This window comes from Camelus bactrianus, chromosome 20 (assembly GCF_048773025.1).
Source record: "Camelus bactrianus isolate YW-2024 breed Bactrian camel chromosome 20, ASM4877302v1, whole genome shotgun sequence".
Classification (NCBI taxonomy): domain Eukaryota; kingdom Metazoa; phylum Chordata; class Mammalia; order Artiodactyla; family Camelidae; genus Camelus; species Camelus bactrianus.
In genome coordinates this window covers 25,873,511-25,892,506 of record NC_133558.1, presented here as the reverse complement: position 1 = coordinate 25,892,506, position 18,996 = coordinate 25,873,511, and the positions used below count along the sequence as shown (strand labels likewise).

Here is an 18,996-nt window from a genome sequence, read left to right as displayed (position 1 = left end):
TTTACTTACATTTGTTCTAAACCAATGAGCCTTTTTATGTCTACCAAAGTTAAAATGTTTGATCATATCAAGATATATATGCCATTAAATTGGATATATATGAAAGTCTGGATTGACAAAAACAAAATTAATTTTTATAATTTTTCAAAAGTCTTTGTCATTGCATTTTAAAATAATTTTTAATATATTTAAAATTGTTTTTAGTTTATTTTAAAATTATTTTAAAATAGTTTTTTAGAATTCCATAAACTGAAGTACATGGCCATGAGTGTATTTTCCTATAAATAGGCTGTATCTTCACTGTTCAAGAGGCAACCCAGGCTGAATGTTGATTTGTATTTTTTTCATTTGCTATTGCAGAACATTGTAAGTATCAAGCAGTTGTGCAACTCTGCATTTGAGGTGCAATATAACTACTTTTGTGGAGGTAAAGGAAATATGTATTACTAAGATAAATCTTGAAAGTAAACTCTGCATAGGAATTTCCTCTGTATCACCCAAACCGTGAACTTTCTGGCCCCTTACTGTTATTAAAAAGAGCTCATTCCAACAAAGTGGCTGACTTTGAACTCAATTTCTTGCGCAAGAGGGCCCATGTCTTTCACTTACTGGTTAAAGCTAGGGGAACATATAATGTATATAATACTTGTGATAGACCAGAGAATTCTAAAAGAAAACCCTTGAAATAACCACCTTTAAGCCAGTTGGGAATAGTTCTTTCAGCAGAATCTAACAAAAAACAAACATGAAACTAATGACCCTGAAAAATATTTGTATAGTTTCCTTTGGTTGTAGTCCTGTTGGCACAATCTCAGCCTTCAGTTTTTCATGTCCTGTGGATTGTAGTTAATCATAAATTGTGAATTTATTGTTTTTATCTGAATTTTCCTTTTATAAATTATGTGCTTTTCAAACACTGTATGTTTTAAAGGGTCATACCTCTTAAAAGAAGCTTGTCATGTTAGCAAAGTCAAAATAAGGCTTTCCTTTGCCCCCCACTTTTGGGTCTCGAGAACTCCTATTGTTGCATCCTGTTAAAAATTTTTTTCTTTAACATGCAAGACACAAAGTTTTATGTGATGATCTCGTTGCCCTTGTTTGCTGCATCTTTTCTTATTTTTTAAAAGTCTGTAGAAAAGTTCCAAATTGAAAATACAATTTTAGTATATTAGGGATTATAACAAGTGGAGGACATTTTTTTGAGTTTGATTGAGAGGCTTTATGATACGTGTGGGAAAAGGAGGGTTCCTGATGCAGAAGACCTGTTTTTAAATCCTAGTGTTTCAATTTCCTAAATTGGTAACAATATGTAAGTCACTTAGTTTCTATGAGCGTTCCTGTCCTCATCTATGAAAAAGGGAAGATAATTTTTAGGTTTATGGTTCAGATAAATAACAAAATACATGTGAGAGTGCCTGATGCATAATGGATGTTCAGTAAAAGTAATAATAAAATAATTAGGGGAAGGCAGTTATAAAGAGAACCGGGCTGTGATATTCTCTTTCTTCTTTTCCCACTTAAATAAGAAAGCACATAAGGTCACTAGCTCCTCAGTGGCCAGGACATAGTTGACCATTAATTGTTACCCTTTCATTTAACGTTTCAAGTTACTTCTTTGTTTGGTTCCCAGGGCTGAAAAGATGTGTATATATTCTTGACTCAACATTCAACAGCAGATTGCCTTGTTGTAATGGTTCTTAAACATTAGCGTACACACGCATCACCCAGGAATGTTGTTTAAATGCAGACGCAGCAGGTCTGGGATGGAGCTTGTGATTCTGCATTTCTAAAAGGCTCCCAGGTGATGCCTATGAGGTTGGCCGACTAGTCACATTTTGAATAGCAAGGCATTAATGGGCCAGACAATAAATGCCCTCTCTTTGTTCCTTGTATTACCTTATTTCACAGAGTTTAAAGAGTTTAGAGATAATATTATCTTGCATATTTTACAGATGAGAAATTTGTGACCCACAGAGGTTGATGAATTAGTTAATAGTTGAGACCATTCAACCTAATTGTTCACCCACATTTTTTTTATCAACAATGATCAATATTTTGTAATTGTGCAACTATTCTCCCATTCTTCCTATTTAGTTACATTCCTAGAAGTTAAGAGTTATGAAGTTTCCTCTTATCTGTATCATTGTTTTCCAGCTTTTTTTTTTTTTTTTTTTTGGAGATATTTGCTCATGTTAATATGTAGCTGTAGTTTGTCAGCAGCCCCATTGCTTAACCCTGTCAGAGACAACCCGTCCTTGATGGTTCCATCTTTAGTGGCAAAATAACTGGTAGCGGTCAGGCAGATTTTGATATAATGAATAGCACTTAGGTTCTTTGGTCAGAACTCCTTTCTAGCTCTTCAGAATGAGTCACCTGTTCCTCTCTCAGAATCAGTGAGAGGCCAGATGAGCTAAGAACCGTCAGCTCAGGGATATCAGGTTCCACCACAAAACAGCCCTGACCCACAACTGGCATATTTTTTGTCCACCTCACTTTTTCCAGCTCAGTATCAGAGAACAAGGTCCCATTGCTTGGTACTCCCTAGCCTTGTTTTTAGTAAATGCCCTGGAGTACTGCTGTGCTGTAGGACACTTCTGTTATCTTTGTCCCCCCACTACTCCCTGGGGCGTACCTCCCACAGTGGTCCCAGTGGCTTAGAACCAGCCAGGGTGTCCGTGCCCCAGTGTAGTATGCTCCTCCTACTGATTCCCTGTCCTTCTTCTCTCCCAGCTTTCCCACAGCCAGTGCCATGGGTTGCTGGAGACATCCCCCAGTCACCACCTCCAGCTAGGTTATGTTATCTACCGTCTTTCCTGTCCATATGAACTAGATCTGAATGGCATACATTTATTTTTACTTCTCCAGTAGGAGTCTTTTCCTTCTTTTCTTTTAGTGAAAGTAGAGAATAAGTAGTTTCTTGTTTACTTGGGCTTTTCCTAAGAACAGACTTTATCATACTTACTTGACCTCCTTAGAGAGCCTTTTCTGCAAACAGTTCTTCACTAGCCAGCAGGGTTCTGGCAGCTGGGAGACCCCTCTGTGGGAGCAGTGACTAGGTATGAACTTGGGAACTATTTTAGGCGATAGGAAAATTCAGGGAATTTAGGGTCAATCGTTCACTCTTAACTATGAGAGGAGTACATTGGAAGCATCTGAATTAGGCATTTTTCTGCACTTTAATTATTAGTCCAAGTCCTTGGTTGATAAGAAAATAAATTCAACAATAAATCATTTAATGTATGGAGGAAGGACCAGGCATTTCTTATGTTATCTAAAGAGGCTCTGTTTCTCAAGCACTTAGGGAAAAATGGCACATGAAAAGGCCTGATCTTCATTCTTACTTTTATATCACACTAATCGAGTCTCAGAGGAGTAAAGCAATCCAGTTCTTCATTTAAGCAGAAGTTCTTCACCATTTCTTTGGATCATGTACGTGATCCTCCTTGTGTCCTATACTGTTATTGTGCAGGACGACAGTCTTGATGAAACGGCCAAAGCCCAGTGAGACTTAGTGATCTGAGAGGTCACCCAGCTAATCAGCAGGCTTTTACCTTACAATGCTTTCTTGTGAATGAGGAGTCCACTTCAGTCCTCCTTCATGTAATACTCAGAATATATACTTTATGATAAAACTATACAGAAGAAATTATCTTCTAAAGGAAAAGGAAGACAGAGGAATTGATTAACCATTGTTTCTAACTTAATATTGTCTGTTTGAAATTTTATGGACACTGGAAACCAAAAAGTGCTCTTACTCCAGAGAATGGATATATCCTTGTTGAAGCAGTGGTGATTTGTCAAAGTTCCAGAATGTCTGCTAAGTATTCAGGGGAAATACAAGCAGATAAACATGAATATTTTTGAAGCCTCATTAAGTAGCAGTTGTAGAGCCAAGCCTCCTCATGGGTTACAGAGGAAAGCACCAACTATGGGTATGTTGTCTCAGTGTCCATCAGGAGAGGTTTAGTACACCCACACTGTGGAATATTATACAGTCATCAAAAATGAAATTGTTCTGTTATAAATGTACTGGCATGAAAGATTTTTTGTGATAAATTGTTTTGAAAAATAATAGTACAGAAGTCTCTTCAGAGTATGACCTCTCTCATTTTTGTATAAACAAAATCTACAAATGCACATAAGAATATAGGTATCTGCTTTGTTAAAAGCTAGAGGAACATATCAACAGTGGATTCCCCAAAGTGCTAAGAGTGAATAAAGCAGATGAGAATGGTGGCAGGGGAAGGAGAAGAGAGGAGGGTTTACTTTTTAATTTAATCACATCTGTATTGTTTGGAATTCTTTTCATAAGTGTGTATTGTATAATATTTTATGTAAAATCATTTAAAAATCTTTGTATCAGAAACTTATTTCTCTGTGTGTCAAAGAAACATTAGGTCATTCAGCAAACAGTGCAAGTAAGTATCCCTCCACCTGAAGAAGCTCCTTAAAAATGACAATATAAATTGTCTCATACATCTGTCAACTGTCACAGATTAGAGGAAGAGATAAAAGTGATATCTAAAGCTGCTATATGGAGGAAATCATTACATCTTATTTGAGTGGTCTAATAGTAATAGTGGAAGGGAAATGTGTACAGTCTAAAATGATGCTGAAAGTGTGCAGATATTTTGATAACAATGTGAGAAATATACACTGCTGTTGTATCATGATATTTAGCATCGTAGATACTCGTGGCCACCCCTTTCTTATCAAGAGTCTCATCTCAACATACAGGGAATAATTTCCATTGATTCTCTATTGATGCTCTAGATACAGGGTCAGGGAGAGGGACCACAAAGATGAATAAGAGCTAAAAACTGCCTCATGCTGCTGGGGAAGCAAATGGGGGAGCTAAGGTGGTGTACAGACTCTAGAACACAGTGTGGACAGTGTAAGCACACATGATGCTACAAACTGAACCAGGACTTCAGAATGGAGGGGCTGGATGTTCCCTCCAAAGAGAGGTGTTTGTTTTCTATTTTTCTTAGTTTGGGAATAGGAAAAACATGAAAATATTGTAAGCAGAAGGGAAAGAGTATGGAGAGGTGATAAAAAGGTAATTAATCGGGTAACTCTAGTAGGAGCCTGAAGAGAGCCTGGGGGAGAGGTTGGGCAGTGAGAAGGAGGAAGCATATGATCCAAAATACTTAAAACAAAAAAGGCCTGAGTGGTGAGACAGAGACACTGTGAGGTAAAGGGAAAGGAAAACACAGGAGCCCCCTCGTAGCAGCCTTGACCTTCTCCATCTGGTGAGAAGCTGCATCACTGATGGAGAGGGAAAGAGCAGTGGTAGACTGGGGGGCTGTGGAAGGATTGGAACAGCCACTGGGAAGAGTCTATGTCATCCAGGAATGAGTAAACGGATTTAGAGCATCACTGAGGTCCTGGCTTAGGTTGAGTAGCATGAATTTTTAATGAAACTAGTAAAAAAAAAATTTTTTTTTCATTACGTTCTCTAGCAATGGTGCAGCTAGGCACGGGAGCATAGAAAGTCAGCTTGACTAGAATGCATTTTTGTAGAAGTCGAGTATTTGGAAGTTGCATATGAAAATTTATTGGAAATTAGTCAAATAATTGTATCATTTCAGATCTCACTTTGTCATTTTGCTTCTTCCCCCTTAATGTTTAGAGTCAAATCAGATAACCATATTATGGTAAGGAAATGTGACCAATACTTCAAACGTTAGCCAACCAAGCAATTCCATTAGAATGTCTAACGTTTCAAGCTCATAGTTGCTTCTCATACATTATGTATTTTTTAGGCTGGAAAAACTAATAACATCCTTTTTGGAAGACCAGGATCCAGAGAGTAAACTAGAGGTTGGCGCTGATATGCGTAAAATTCATCACTGTTTCCATTATTTAAAGGTAAATTTAAATATTTCCACTAGTAGAAGCCATTATCTGCCATGTTCAAACTGCAGTAAAGTTTTCCTAGTTGACCAACTCTTGAAAGGTTTAGGACCCAGCTTCATGTGTCCAGAAAAGTTTGATCTGCAAACCAGTGCTGAGATGATCGCTGAATTTCTTCAGAAGTTGTATCTTACTTCCCAAAGAATAAGCTCAAACCTTGGACTTCTAAATCTTTTTCCAGGCATCTCTACGTTCTACACAGAATAGTTCCATGTTCAAAACCCATTTATTTTCAGGCTATATCAAAAGAACTATGTCCTTCATCTTTTTTCCCAGCAGCTTCAGCCTTAGGTTTTACTTTCATGGTGACGCAAGGGGAGTATCATTAACCTCTACTTCTACCTCACTTGTAATTTGGCGTGCTTTATTAAGATGATAAACATTTGTTGTGAGTCTGCTCTGAGCCAGGTGTAGGGGAGGCAAAGTTGAATAAGTAAGTCGTGGAGAAGACAGATACGTAGAAAATAATTTTAATACATGACAAGTGGTTTTTTAAAAGTGTGAATTAGTGGTACAGGGTTGTGGAGAAAGGGAAAGAAGTTCAAGAGGAGGTCATGTTTGAGCAGTGATTTCCCATTTTAGGGAAGGAGAGATAAGATAAGGAGGAGGGGAATGAGGAAGGAGGACAGAAAGAAGACAGGTGGGAGGAGGAAGACATACATTCAAGCAAAGGCAGCTGCATTGCAAAGACAGGAAGTCAGAGCAGGGTGCGCATGCCTGATTTGTGCAAGGAATCGTTAAAGGCGAAAAGAATCAAAGAAATGGAGACACTGGAGTGGAGGTGTGGATGCTAAGCTCTTGTTTCATCGTACAGAAACTACTGACCGACAAGAAGATCCATGGACCGAGCAGAGCCCCCTTCTCCGAAGTCAAAGATCAAGTCAACCAAGGACCATCCACAGAGGAAGAATATAAGAAGCTACGAGAGATTCTCCAGCAGAGAGATAATGAAATCAGTATCCTTTCTAAAGTGATTAGAAACCCTTCTTCTCTTGACTTGACCCGGGGAACACTCAGACATCTTCCCGACGCTCCCTGCCACACCACCTGGCTCCCCACCCAGCTTCCGTTTAGAAGGAAAATATCCCTTCAGCAAACACATCATAGCAACTAGTAAAAAACAGAGTTGCTACAAAATAAAAAAAAATTACTTCATTTTTCGTCAGTTATAGTTACTATTACTGGGGATATTTCAGTTCATTGAAAAGTATGGGCTTTCTTACACCATCTCTTAACATTGAATTTTTTTAAATAGATTTTTTGACTACTCTTCAGTGCTCTTTCTGTTTTAGTCCTGAGCCAGTAAGTTAGCTGGTTATCTTTAGCTAGCTGACCGGACACCGGGCTGACCACAGCCTCACCATGGCCCAGAATTTGCGGCTGGTGTGTGGGTGAAACTCAAATGGTGGCTGAGAAATGACAAATGGTATTTAGCTTATGAAGAGCAGAGATTGATTTAAATGTGACTCTATTTAAAAGCCAGATCTACTGCTTTGGGCTTCACTTACAAATGTTCCCAAATTTGGAAGTGAGTGTAGATGAGTGAGTGTTCAGGCTAGAATACTCCTGGCTCTAGGAGGCAGTGTCTATGGGGTGTTGAAAACGGTAGCAGCCCATGGGAGCGGCCTCTCTTACAGATTAGGTGTTACTTCTGAAGAGCCCTATTGGGTGGTTAGACCTCAGGTCTCCCCAGTATTTCTTCAGTATTGTTTCTTTTTTTAATTGAAGTATAGTCAATTACAATATGTCAATTTCTGGTGTACAGCATAATATCCCAGCCTTGCATATATATACATATATTCATTTTCATTTTTTTCCATTAAAGGTTTGTTTCTTATTTTATCTTTCAAGTTTCTTACAAAAGATTTGACATTTTCATTACATTTGCAGGCTTTAAACATGCACAAGAAATTATTTTGGTCAGTTATTTATGAACAAATATTTTGGTTCATTTTTTAAAAATTACTAAAAGGCATTTTTAGCTTCAGCTATTGTGCAAAATGCATAAAAATAACTGACCTGAATGAAATCCAGTAATAAAGAGATAAAACCAAACCAAATATGAGGTAGGCACCCTGCCTGATTAACTTCAGTCTCTGATTTTAGTTGAGGATTAGCAGACGCCGTGTGTCTGATTCAAGTGAGTTTGAACTGCTTTATTATCAGGCCAGTCCCAGTAGATTCGACTGAATTACACTCCCACGCAAGCCCTGGTCTGTGCACGCTGCCCACAATGTTGTCACTCTTGCATTCCTTCTCCTCCCTCCTACCCGGTCCATCTCCAGCAATGGTCCCAGCCGAGACCTCAGCGCTGGCCCCAGACCCAGTCTGAGCTCTGCTTCTTTTCCTGGCCTTGATCCTAGTTGAGAATCTTCTCCCCTAAATACTCCTACCAACTCCTTAATCCCCTTCGGAGCTTATGAGTGTCTGTGCACATAGGAGGGATGAAATGACACATGACAGAGAGGGAGCAGCCTCAGCTTATTCATATGTGTTTATTTTAAAAAGGGAGTGAACCAGAGACATACATCATCTCCCCTCTGCATTGGTAAATCCAGGTACCACCATTCTTGTGAGGCTATGCTGGATCCTTTACTGACTGTGAATAACTCCAGTAGGGTCCCCTCCTTCTGAGACTCACATTTGCAATGAGGGTGTGTAGGAGGCATAGTGTAAAGTGTGCCGAACTTCAAGTTCACACCCACGTTGACGTCGTAGCTCTTCATCCATTATCGCTGCCACCGCTCAGTGAAGTTGCAGTGCCCAGCGAAGCCGGTGACAGACTGGACAGAAGGTGCTCTGAGCAGCGTGGAGTGTTATGTGACGGAAGATGCTACCCCGTGGACAATGGTAGACTCGGAAGAAGGAAAAACAGCATCTGAGATGTCCTCATCACAAGTTTCCATTTATCAAGGGCTAATGATCAAGGAAGGCTCCTGAAATCCCATCATTTCTCACAGTCCAGTTGGAGAATTTTTTCATGTCTTTTTTGGTGGAACCAAGAAGGCCAAGACAGTGACAGGAGGAATGAGAAAGATAAGGCTCGTAATAAAAAGTGGTAATACTTGAGCTCCACAAAAGGCACTACTGCAAACAAAACAGCAGGAAGCGGCACTGAACGTTCTTAGAAAGAGAGTGAAAATGGTGTCATTTCGGTGACATTATCAGTTTTAATCAAGCTCAGACACCCCATCACAAAACAGATCACCGGATGTCATTTTGTCCCCAGCACAGTGCTGAACGAAGGCCCAAGTGAAACAGAAGTGGGAAGGGGTACAAGACCAAGGGAAGGTGAGAGGAAGGAGAGCAGCAGAGGAGATAAATCTGTGTCATGGGCTTCATGGAATGTAAAGTCAGAACAGGCCGTTTCTCTGATTGAAACCTTCTAGGGGCTTCCCACAGTACTGAGAGTAACCTTCAAACTCCTTCCTCCAGATTACCAGGCCCCACGTGGTCCTGTCCCCGCCCAGCCCCTGACTCCGTCTCTTACACCTCTGCACTGTGTGTGTGAGGCAGTCACAGCGACCTTCCTGTGGCCCTTCTAACACACGGGTTCCCAGCCTCAGCCCTGCTGATGTCAGAGGCTGTCCTGTGAGTCACAGGATGTTCCTCTACCAACTGGACTCCAGTAACAGCACCTACCCCCTACTCCGGTATGACAACCAGAATATCTCCAGACATGGCCAGATGAGAGTGGTGAGACAGCCCCAGTTGGGATCCGCCACCAGCCCATTTCTCCCTCAGTTTCAGCACCCACCCCTTCCTCTGCTTAGATACCCTCCTCTGTCTGGTTCTTCTGTCATTCAGATCTCAGCTTAAATGGCACTTTTAAAAAAGCCTTCCTTGAGTACCCAGTTGGAGTGGCCACTCAGTCACTCTTGACCTTTTAAAAACAAGCAATCTGGCACTTTTACCCTCTAATGTTGTGTGTGTGTGTGTCTGAGAGAGTCAGAGACAGCTATGTCTTTCTCCAGTAGGACATCTGCTCCACAAGGGCAAGAAAGACGTCTGCGTTTTCACCTTCTGTCTCTGTGCCTGGAGAGCTGTGCTGCTCTGGGTTCAGGTCAGTATCGTTGACCGAGTGAAGGGAAGGGCGTTGCCATCGCAGGGCCTGAGCCAGTGACAGTCGATGATGATTGTGACATCTGCTCCACACCAAGAGAAGCAAGCAGAGGAGGCGGGCAGGGCTGGTGCCTAGACCCCACAGAAGTCGTCAATGCCTTTAGTAATTACCAGCTTTTCTGAGGTGAAGAATGGAGGCTATTTTAGGGTTGTGAGAGAAAAATTGATTGTGCTTCCAGAAATTACCAAGAGGCTGGGGTCAAGGCTGAGGAGGAAGACAGAGTTCAAGTGCTTTCCCTGCTCCCTGCCCAGGAGTGAGCATCCTGGGTGCCTCCCCTCCTTTTTTGCAGAGCAGTCTTCTCTTCGTGTTTCCTCAGACTCCTGTTTTAGTGAAGCTACCTCCAGGGAGGGTGAAGGCCTTGAGCTCATCTTCCTGCATATGCAGTTAGAGTTCTGAGATTTCTCAGGAGGGACTATAGTCCTTTCTCTTCGTGATGCCAAAACCCCTCAGAGTTCTTGGCACCTTGAACCTGAAAGAACAGTGAAGTGGGGTAGAATGGATTGATTTTATCACTCATTGTCAGTGCTCCTAACATATCTAAATGGCCCACAAAAGTTGCATTTTTAAATGATGTATCTTTCCTAATAATTCACTGCTCTTCAGTGAAATTAGAGGGATCAAAAATTAGAGACTTTTTAAAAAAGTGACTTTGAGCCCCAATGGAATGTATACTAAATAAGCATGTGTTGGACACAGGGGTCCCTGACCACCAAAACTGACTTGGTCGATCTCCCAGCTGGGTAGGGGTCCTCCCTCCCCACTCCCCCTGCTGCCTCCTGAGCAGCGTCCTGCTTAAAATCTCATTTACTCACAGACGTAGGTATAGCTCCGTTGTCTACCACTACTCAGTGTTCATTTTCCTTTTTATAAACCCTTTCATAAAACCTTTAAGTCCTGATTGCTTTAAACTCAGAAGATTTTAAAGACCTTTGGGTTTGCTTGTTTTTCAACTAATGGTAATGGTGCCATCTTGAAAGACCGGTAGCCTCCTAAACTGTCCATAGCTGTATCAATGACTTTTGGAAAGTGAAGTCATTCTTCATAGCACATATTATTGGGCTGTTAATCTCATTTGACAATGAGTATTTTGATCAATATAATCTAGCATGAGTCACTAAATCCTTAAGTCAAGTTTCAGATATTCTGGTGAATATGTTAAAGAAGGAGAAGAAGAAAGCTCAGGATGCTCTCCATTCCTCCAGCATGGACAGAGGTGAGCCAAGACGCTCCCAGAGCTCACCCTTCCCACCTGGGAACCCGGAAGGTCTGAGGACATTGCCACTCTCAGCTCCCACTCAGGCCCAGGACTCGAGCGTTATTCAGTACAGATCCAGTTTGCTCCACAGGAAAACAGGTCAGTTCTATTTACTTATACACATAAATTTATATAACATTAAGTAGAAAACAAATTATACATCCATATAGAAAGTAAATAAATATGTAAATGGTTGCAATTTTGTCATTCATCATCGTAAATCTTACTGTTTTTAATATTACTAACGTTTCTTGAAGTTTTGAAGTTGTAGTAGAAGCAGCCACAGCAGCAATAACAAAAATACCCCAAGTAAAGTTTATCCAACCTAAAAACTTTTTTGAAAAATTCATTCTCCATAATGGAACTTAGTGAAGCATCCTTTAGTTTTACATGTGCAAGGATAAAGGCTCTAGCCATGTATTTGTTAGAATTAATTTTTATAACTATCAAATCTCTTAAATGCCAGTTTGCCTTAAAGGACCATAAACAAAACACAGTTTTGTCAGAAAACAGGATTTGACAGGGTGGGACTATCTCAGAGGCACCCTTCCCGTCTGTCGCTCTGGGTAAGTGTGTTAGCACCACCCCTACAACTCCAGAACCGTGCTGGAAGCCCAGGTCGGTCTGTGCACGTTTCTCTATCAGCCCAGCAGACCATGATATATAGTTATGGGACTGATGCCTTTCTGCTGAAGACACTGAGGAATCTGAAGTATGGAATGAACTAGAACAAAGGGGTGAAGAGCTTCCCTTTTGGCCATATAGGTTGACCTTTTCTGCATAAACATTTGTGGGGATGGACAACCTGACGTGCAAGGTTTTCTAAAGGATTTAGCTTGAGAATAAAAAAAGTATTGTTCTCATTAAGAAGGGCACATTTTAGTTAATAAAGACAAGATTGAGAAGCCTGGAAGTATAGTTTTTGATATTATATCCCTTTATCTCTTAATTCCAGGTCTCCCTGCTGTGAATATTTCTTTAGCAACACAGTAGGATAAATTCAAAAAATGCCAGGAAACAAAACTGCTATTTTTTTACCATTTATCATGGAAGCAGTAGACAGGGAAAAGCAATCATTCCTCTCCGTGATTATTTTCCAGACAGCATTTCTATAGACTCTGATAGATAACAGCTGGTTGGAGGGAAAAAAAAAAGAAGAGGCCCTCTGGATTGGTGAATTCATTAGTTTAACCATCATTTTTTTCATTCCTTTATTCATTCAACATACATGTATTGAGTACACATTTTGTTCTAGGTACTGTGCCAACTACTATTCCTATGGCTAAAGCTTACACAGTCCTCATATACACCAGGTACCATTTAAAGTTTGCTACTTGAATGAACTCATCTAATTCTTATTCTATATGTTCTTGATAAACACAGCCCTTGACCTGAAAGCACTTACAGACAGACAGAGAAAAGAGCCTTGAACAATTAATTACAGAATTTCACCCCTATATGACTGAGGGAACACAAACCAGGGAAACTCTACCTTAAGTTAAAACCAGAGAGATCCAGAAGGGGCCTGGGGGTGGAGATGTGGCTGGAAGGAACATTACAAGCAGAAGGAATCACTTGAATAGCTTTCAAGGCCTTTGTAGTGGAAAGGAGCATTTTACAAAGTGCAAAAGCTAGGTATGGTGGGATCTGGGGAGACAGTGGCTGGGAAGACAGGTTGAGTGACATGTGCAGAACAGACAGGCAGAGGACAAGACCGGATGACCTTTTGGGAGACCACTGTGTCCAGTAGTGCAGGTCAGAGGATGGGGATGACCGGAGAGAGGCAGGGGGATCAGAAACATTCTAGGTAGTAATGTGAACAGGGCTTGGTGACTAAATGGAGATGAGGGGTAAGGGTGAGAATGGTCCCCGGGTCCCTGGGTAGCTGGTGATGCTCTTTATGAAGGGGAGGAACGGTGCCTCCCCTGGCCTGGCAACAATTGGCATTATTGGCTACAGAGAACACAGCATTGGTGTCTCTTCTGAAATGGAAGGTCACAGTCAGTTCCCATGTTAGAACGCCATGCTCTTAATGGAAGGAATTCTGTTGCCTGGCCTTTTCCAAAGACACACACCATTGTATCTGTGCAGAAATGGCCTCAGATATAACTGTCCAGCCATTATAGATGCCAGACCTTTTCTATTTCTATTTTTTCTTGCCCACACCATCTCCCTTCTCATAATTCTTCTCCCCCACAGCATCTCATAACCTCTCTCCTAACTCATCGTTATAGTCAACTTTTTCAGTAACTCTTCCGCTTGATATTGCTATCAAGACAGACTATGGTTTTGTTTGGAGGATGAATTAAGTTCACTTGAATAGAAAATCACTGACAAAATACTGGAAATTGTTTGCAAAGTCCAAGTACAAATGAGGTAAAAGAGTTTTGGAGAAAAGCCTTATAGTTGAAAGGGTTGTTGAGTTGTTTTAACTGTCCTTGAATATAGTTCCAGTAATGACTTTAAATAGAAATAGGCTCACAAATGGATTGATAATGATCTAACCATTTAGAGGAGGGGTTGGCAGGGGACTGGTTTTATTTTTTGGCAAAACTATAGATGGGATGAAAATTGCTGCGGCTGAACCAGTGCTGCAAAGCAACAGGTAATGGGAGAGTGTGTCGCAGTGTTTAAGATCCTAGGAGCTGATTAGGCTTTTATTCATGCATTATTTTATATACAAGAGGCTGACGTAAACCTAACCAAATACAAAAAATTAATAAGCATGTTGTTTGGAGGTATTACTGCCTTATGTAGGTGTTGTCAATTTCAATTAACCATCCCTGTTTTAATGCAGAAAGCAAGTTAATTTGACCATCTTCCACTCAGAGACTGTTGTGAAACTGTCTCCCCTTCGATAACCCTCCCGCTTCTTCCATTCATCCCCTCTTGACGCTGAAAATGATTCCTTTCAAATTTATTATGTTAAAAGAAAATGAAACCCAGTTCATGGATCACCAGGGAGTCCCCCACCATCATTGCAAGAGCCAACCACCAAGACCCAGGGAGATTAGGAGCCTCAGGGTCTTCTGTCACTGTTTTGGAGATTACATGTCTGTTTCAGTTTCACAGGAATAATGAGAGGGATTGTTCAGCTCCATGGTTCACAAAGAGTCATGAATATGAATATTGTTCTCTTTAAAATACCAAGAATTTTATAGTTTGAGGTTTATTGTTGTTGTTTTGTTGTGGAGGTTTTTCTTTTCTATTTTAGTTCTCTGACTGCACTTTCCAAATAATCACCTGGAACCAGTCAGTATTCCAAAAGCCCCAATGACTCACCACATCCTTTAACCGTTTGAGATGCTAATGGAACCCACTCATCACAGGTGATGTCATTGGCGTTTTAAAAGGTGAACTGAAAGCCAAAGCCACAGCCTGGAGGCTCCAGACTCTTTCTCTTACTCACTCAGGGAGGATTTTTTGAATCCTCCATATATGCACGGAAGGGACTGGGTACTTGTTGAGGGGGGACTGAGGTGAACTGAGGAATGCTCTCTGGCCATGGCAGCTCGATTTCAATATTGGGGACTGGTTTCGTACCCAAAGAGCAGAGCATAAAATAACAGGTGCTGTAAGCAAGAGCTACAAGAAATGCTACAGGAATTCAAAAGAGAAGGGAAGAGTGTTAATAAGTAGATCAGGAGAAACATTACAGAGCAAGCAACATGGAAGTTAGGTCTCAAAGGACTGGTAGAGCTTGGACTTCCAAAGATGGAGGGAAGAACATTGTATAACATTCTCAGTTTAGAGAATAATATGAGCAAAGGCTTGAGAACAGGAAGGCAGGGAAGAACTATGTAGAGTTGGCAGGGATATTTGTTTAGCTGGGGCCTTGGACATTGTTTTAAAAAAAAAAAAGGCCCCAGCTGACCTGCCTGCCGAGGGGCTTTGCTGCTGAGTGGGCCTTTCAGGGTTGTCCCAAGTTGATACTAGGTCGGGCAGGCCCTTTCTACCCTCATGATGAAGAGTCATTAGATATGAGCCTGCCCCTGGAAGGAGGCATGGCTTTAAATGAGGCAGGTTTTTTTTCAGCTGAGAAAATTCCCAAATAGTGTTGACAACTCAGGGCTTTCTGCTAAGGTGCTCCCAGCAACTGGAGGAATGTCCTTCATTCTTGAAAGAGTATCTGGATGGGACATCACAGTATCCACCACAAATAGTAAGATTCCCAGAATATCCAGAATACCAATATTGGCCTTAATTTAGATGAATTATGTAATTTATAGCCCATAATCTAACTCGATAGCAGTGTGACCCAGAAAGCTGAAAATAAAGGAATTATGCAATCTAATCACTATTTTTAGCATTGTTTTCAAGATAAAATATATTCTTCTTGGGACACCAAGAACAGAGCCCTATCACTCTGCCAGCAGGGGAATAGAGATCTTCTCCATCTCTTAGTCTGTCTGTCTGTCTCTGTCTCTGTCTCTCTCTCTCTCTCTCTCTCACACACACACACACACACACGTGCACGTGTGCACACGTGCATACATGTGTAGAGTCTTGCTCAGGCTTTGGCAGTAAAACATTATTCTTTCACTGATTATATATTTACTCTCTAGAACATGTGAAGTACTGTGCTATTCTAGGTGATGTGGAGAATATAAGACATTGTACTACAGAACTTCTGGGAAGCATGAAGGACTACCCTTAGCCACAGGAGCAGTGGCTCCTATTAATTCATTAAATACATGTTCAATGAATTTAAGCAGTGTATCAGGTGGTGCTGGGTGTCGGAGATTAAAAGGTGAATGAGATGCAGTGCCTGTTAAAGGGCTTACAATCTAGAAGAGGACTTGTGGTGAATATGCATGTATGGTGCCACGGGGCGTGGAAGAGGAAGGTCACCACTTCCAAGGTTTAGGAAAACTGGTATGGAAGAGGTGGGACTTGAATAAAAGCTTCAAAGAGTCATCACATTTACATCTGGCAGAGTGAGCAGAGGAAGGAAGAAAGGAGTGAGCACTGAGTACTAGGAAACTTCTCAAGCAAAAGCATGGAGGTGTGGAACACATGGTGTGTTTGTGACAGTGCAGGCATTTGATTTGGGTGGATTTTAGAGTTTGTATGGATAGGAAGGTGTTTAGCAGGAAGTAAAGCTGAAGAGGAACCAGCTCATGAAAAGCTTAAGAGCCTTGCTTCTGAATATGGAACTTAATTTTGTTGGCAGTAGGGACCCATTATGGCTTTTTAATATGCGAGTAGCATGGCCAGATTTCTGTTAAAGAAAGATCACTAATAGCAATGTGCTGAGTAAATTGGAAACTGGAGGGAAAGTGGATAGGATGTTGTAGTGGCCACCAAGGTAGGAAGTTAAAATGGCCTGAATCAAACCAGCCACAGTAGGGACTGGAAAGATGAGGAAAGTGTTTGCAGCACGTAAGAAGGAGAACTGATCTGTGACTGATCAGAATGGGGCTGAGATGACAAGTCCAGGATTTGTCCCAGGTTTCTGAGTAGATGTGGTGCCATTTACCAAGGCAGTGAATACGTGAAGAGAAGCAGGTTTGGAGGAAGAGTGTATTAAATTACGAATGTGTTGAGAGTGAGTATAAGATGGAAGTGTCTAAGCTAGCTTCAGTGCTCAAGATGAGGGGTTAGAGATATGCGTCTGTCATTGACTTGTAGCTGTGAAAGTGGACAGAGTCAGCCAGCAAGATGAGAGCAAAGGAACAAAAGCAGAACACTTAGGAGCCCCACTATCGATGTAAACTGAGGCAGAAGAACCAGCATGGGAGAACTGTGAAAGGCAAAAGAGTCAAGAGAGGGAGGTCGCAGAATCTAGACTGGGCTCCAAGCAGGTGGGTGTGGTTGACAGCATGGGATGTTACAGAGTGGTCAAGTATGATGAGAATCACAGAGTCCATTGGATTGGGTGGGAAGTGATCAGTGACCTCTGCCAAAGCAGTTTCAAAGAGGGCGGGGGCAGAAAGCTTGCTGTACCAGATTGAAAGTAGGAGGTGAGGAAGTGAGATGGAAATAGTCACATGGGTCATTGGAGGTTAAGGAATTTTGAGGCGAGGGTTGTTAAGTGGAGTTTCTTTGTGGGTGCTGAAGTCATTCCATATATTGGTAGGAAATGGGGTAGAAAGGAAAGGAAAACTGTGAGCCAGAAGCCCAAGTCAGCTTGGGTTAACTGGGTGGTTTGTTCACTATTGGAGATATAGGTATATATATATACACACGTATACATATATAGATACACACACATATATACATCTACTACATCTACATCTACATCTACATCTACATCTACATCTACATCTACATCTACATCTACATATACATATACATATACTGAGTAGCTTTAAGTTACAGCATCAGAGAGTGGGTAGTGGACCCAAATGGCACAGATCTCAAAGGAGGAAAAGTTTTGGCTTTGGTGTTAAAAAAAGAAAGAAAGAAAAACGATGATTTTGAAATGGTACCAGAGAGCCAGAAGACAGCCAGTGCTGCAATGCAGGAGAATGAACACCCTCCACTCGGGAGGGCTCCAGAGCAGGCAGTGTCCTTGGGGGAAGGCAGATTTCAGAAGGAGCTGAAGGGTTTGTGTCGTGAAAAAGTTAAGCATGTGAGAGAGTTGACTTAACAGTGGAATGTGGGGTCCAGAGAGCAGAAGAGGACAGGTTCTCTGGGAGGCCGTAGTGGAAGGAGGGTTGAGCAGATGAGAGGGAGGAAGAGCAGGGAAGAATCACCGGTGAGAGGACAGTTGCCTGGAGGAGGTTGCACTCTGTGGGTGGCAGAAGATGACAGGGATAAAAGTCGTGGTGAGATTGATTATCCTTGAGGCTACAGGCCCAGTAAGTGTAGCAGATTCAGTCTCCCATTGGTTTTTAAATGCTATGCTTCTGAGAATTCCCTTTGAAACAAACGCTCCCTGAATGATGTGTTGGAATGGGGAGAGGAGAAGAGATCAGCTGGCTTCTAGAATGTTCCACTCCCAGTGAAATCGCAGTCCCCTGTGGAGGTTAAGGCAAAGATACAGCATGGAAAATCTTGGAAAGGAGTTGAAAATTCTCAGGCAGAATTTGCCCCACACTTTGGGAAGCAGTTGAAACGGCCCCCACATGCTTGTCTCTTGATGGAGTCCTGGTTGGTTGAAGCAGAAGCAGCGTCGGCAGCTCTCCTGGGGTCAGGAACACTGACCTGGGGGCTGTTCTTGTATCAGTGATAGTAGTTTTGTGGATATTTATCAATTTGGTGGTGCATGTCCTAAATTGTAAGCTCTTAAATCTGTCTTCACCGTTCAGAGTCCTCCTCAGAGCCCCCTCTGGAGGTAACGCGGAGACACTAAAGCAAAAGAAATAGAATTGAATCAAGAAGCTTCTTTTTCTGGCCTGTTTGACTTGGGTCAGGCTCCAAGCTGAGCATCCTTAAGTCTCCAGTCTGACAGTTTAAACTCTGTTACTTCCCTGTGGCTGTAATGTAATCAGACTTGGTCTCCTGACCGGAGACAATAACTACACTGAGCCACAGCATTTGCCTTCACCCTGGAGCTCAAGAATTCCATCAGCACTTCCTTTTTCAAGAATGATTTTCTGGGATTTATACCAACAAAGATAAAAATGGTTTCTGTCAGTGTGCTCAGGAGGGAATGTATTTTGGAAACATGATAGACGAACCCTAACTTTATTTGGAGCATAAGACATGATCTTTATAAAACATCTATCAATTACTCTGACAGCCCAAGCCAGAATTT

At 41.5% G+C, this 18,996-nt stretch overlaps 1 protein-coding gene across 4 annotated transcripts in view; it reads left to right on the top strand.

Annotated features, from left to right (window-relative positions):
• KIF6 (kinesin family member 6) overlaps positions 1-18,996 on the top strand; it is a 298,810-nt gene that overhangs the window by 143,701 nt on the left and 136,113 nt on the right. For 3 of the 4 annotated variants that reach the window (XM_074348648.1, XM_045509275.2, XM_074348649.1), the window contains exons 11-13: positions 5,766-5,871; positions 6,731-6,872; positions 11,178-11,393. The exons of the other annotated variant lie outside the window; for it this stretch is intronic. In XM_074348648.1, coding sequence (XP_074204749.1) covers positions 5,766-5,871; positions 6,731-6,872; positions 11,178-11,393 — 464 coding nt within the window. The remainder of the gene's footprint in view (positions 1-5,765; positions 5,872-6,730; positions 6,873-11,177; positions 11,394-18,996) is intronic. 4 annotated transcript variants of the gene reach the window in all.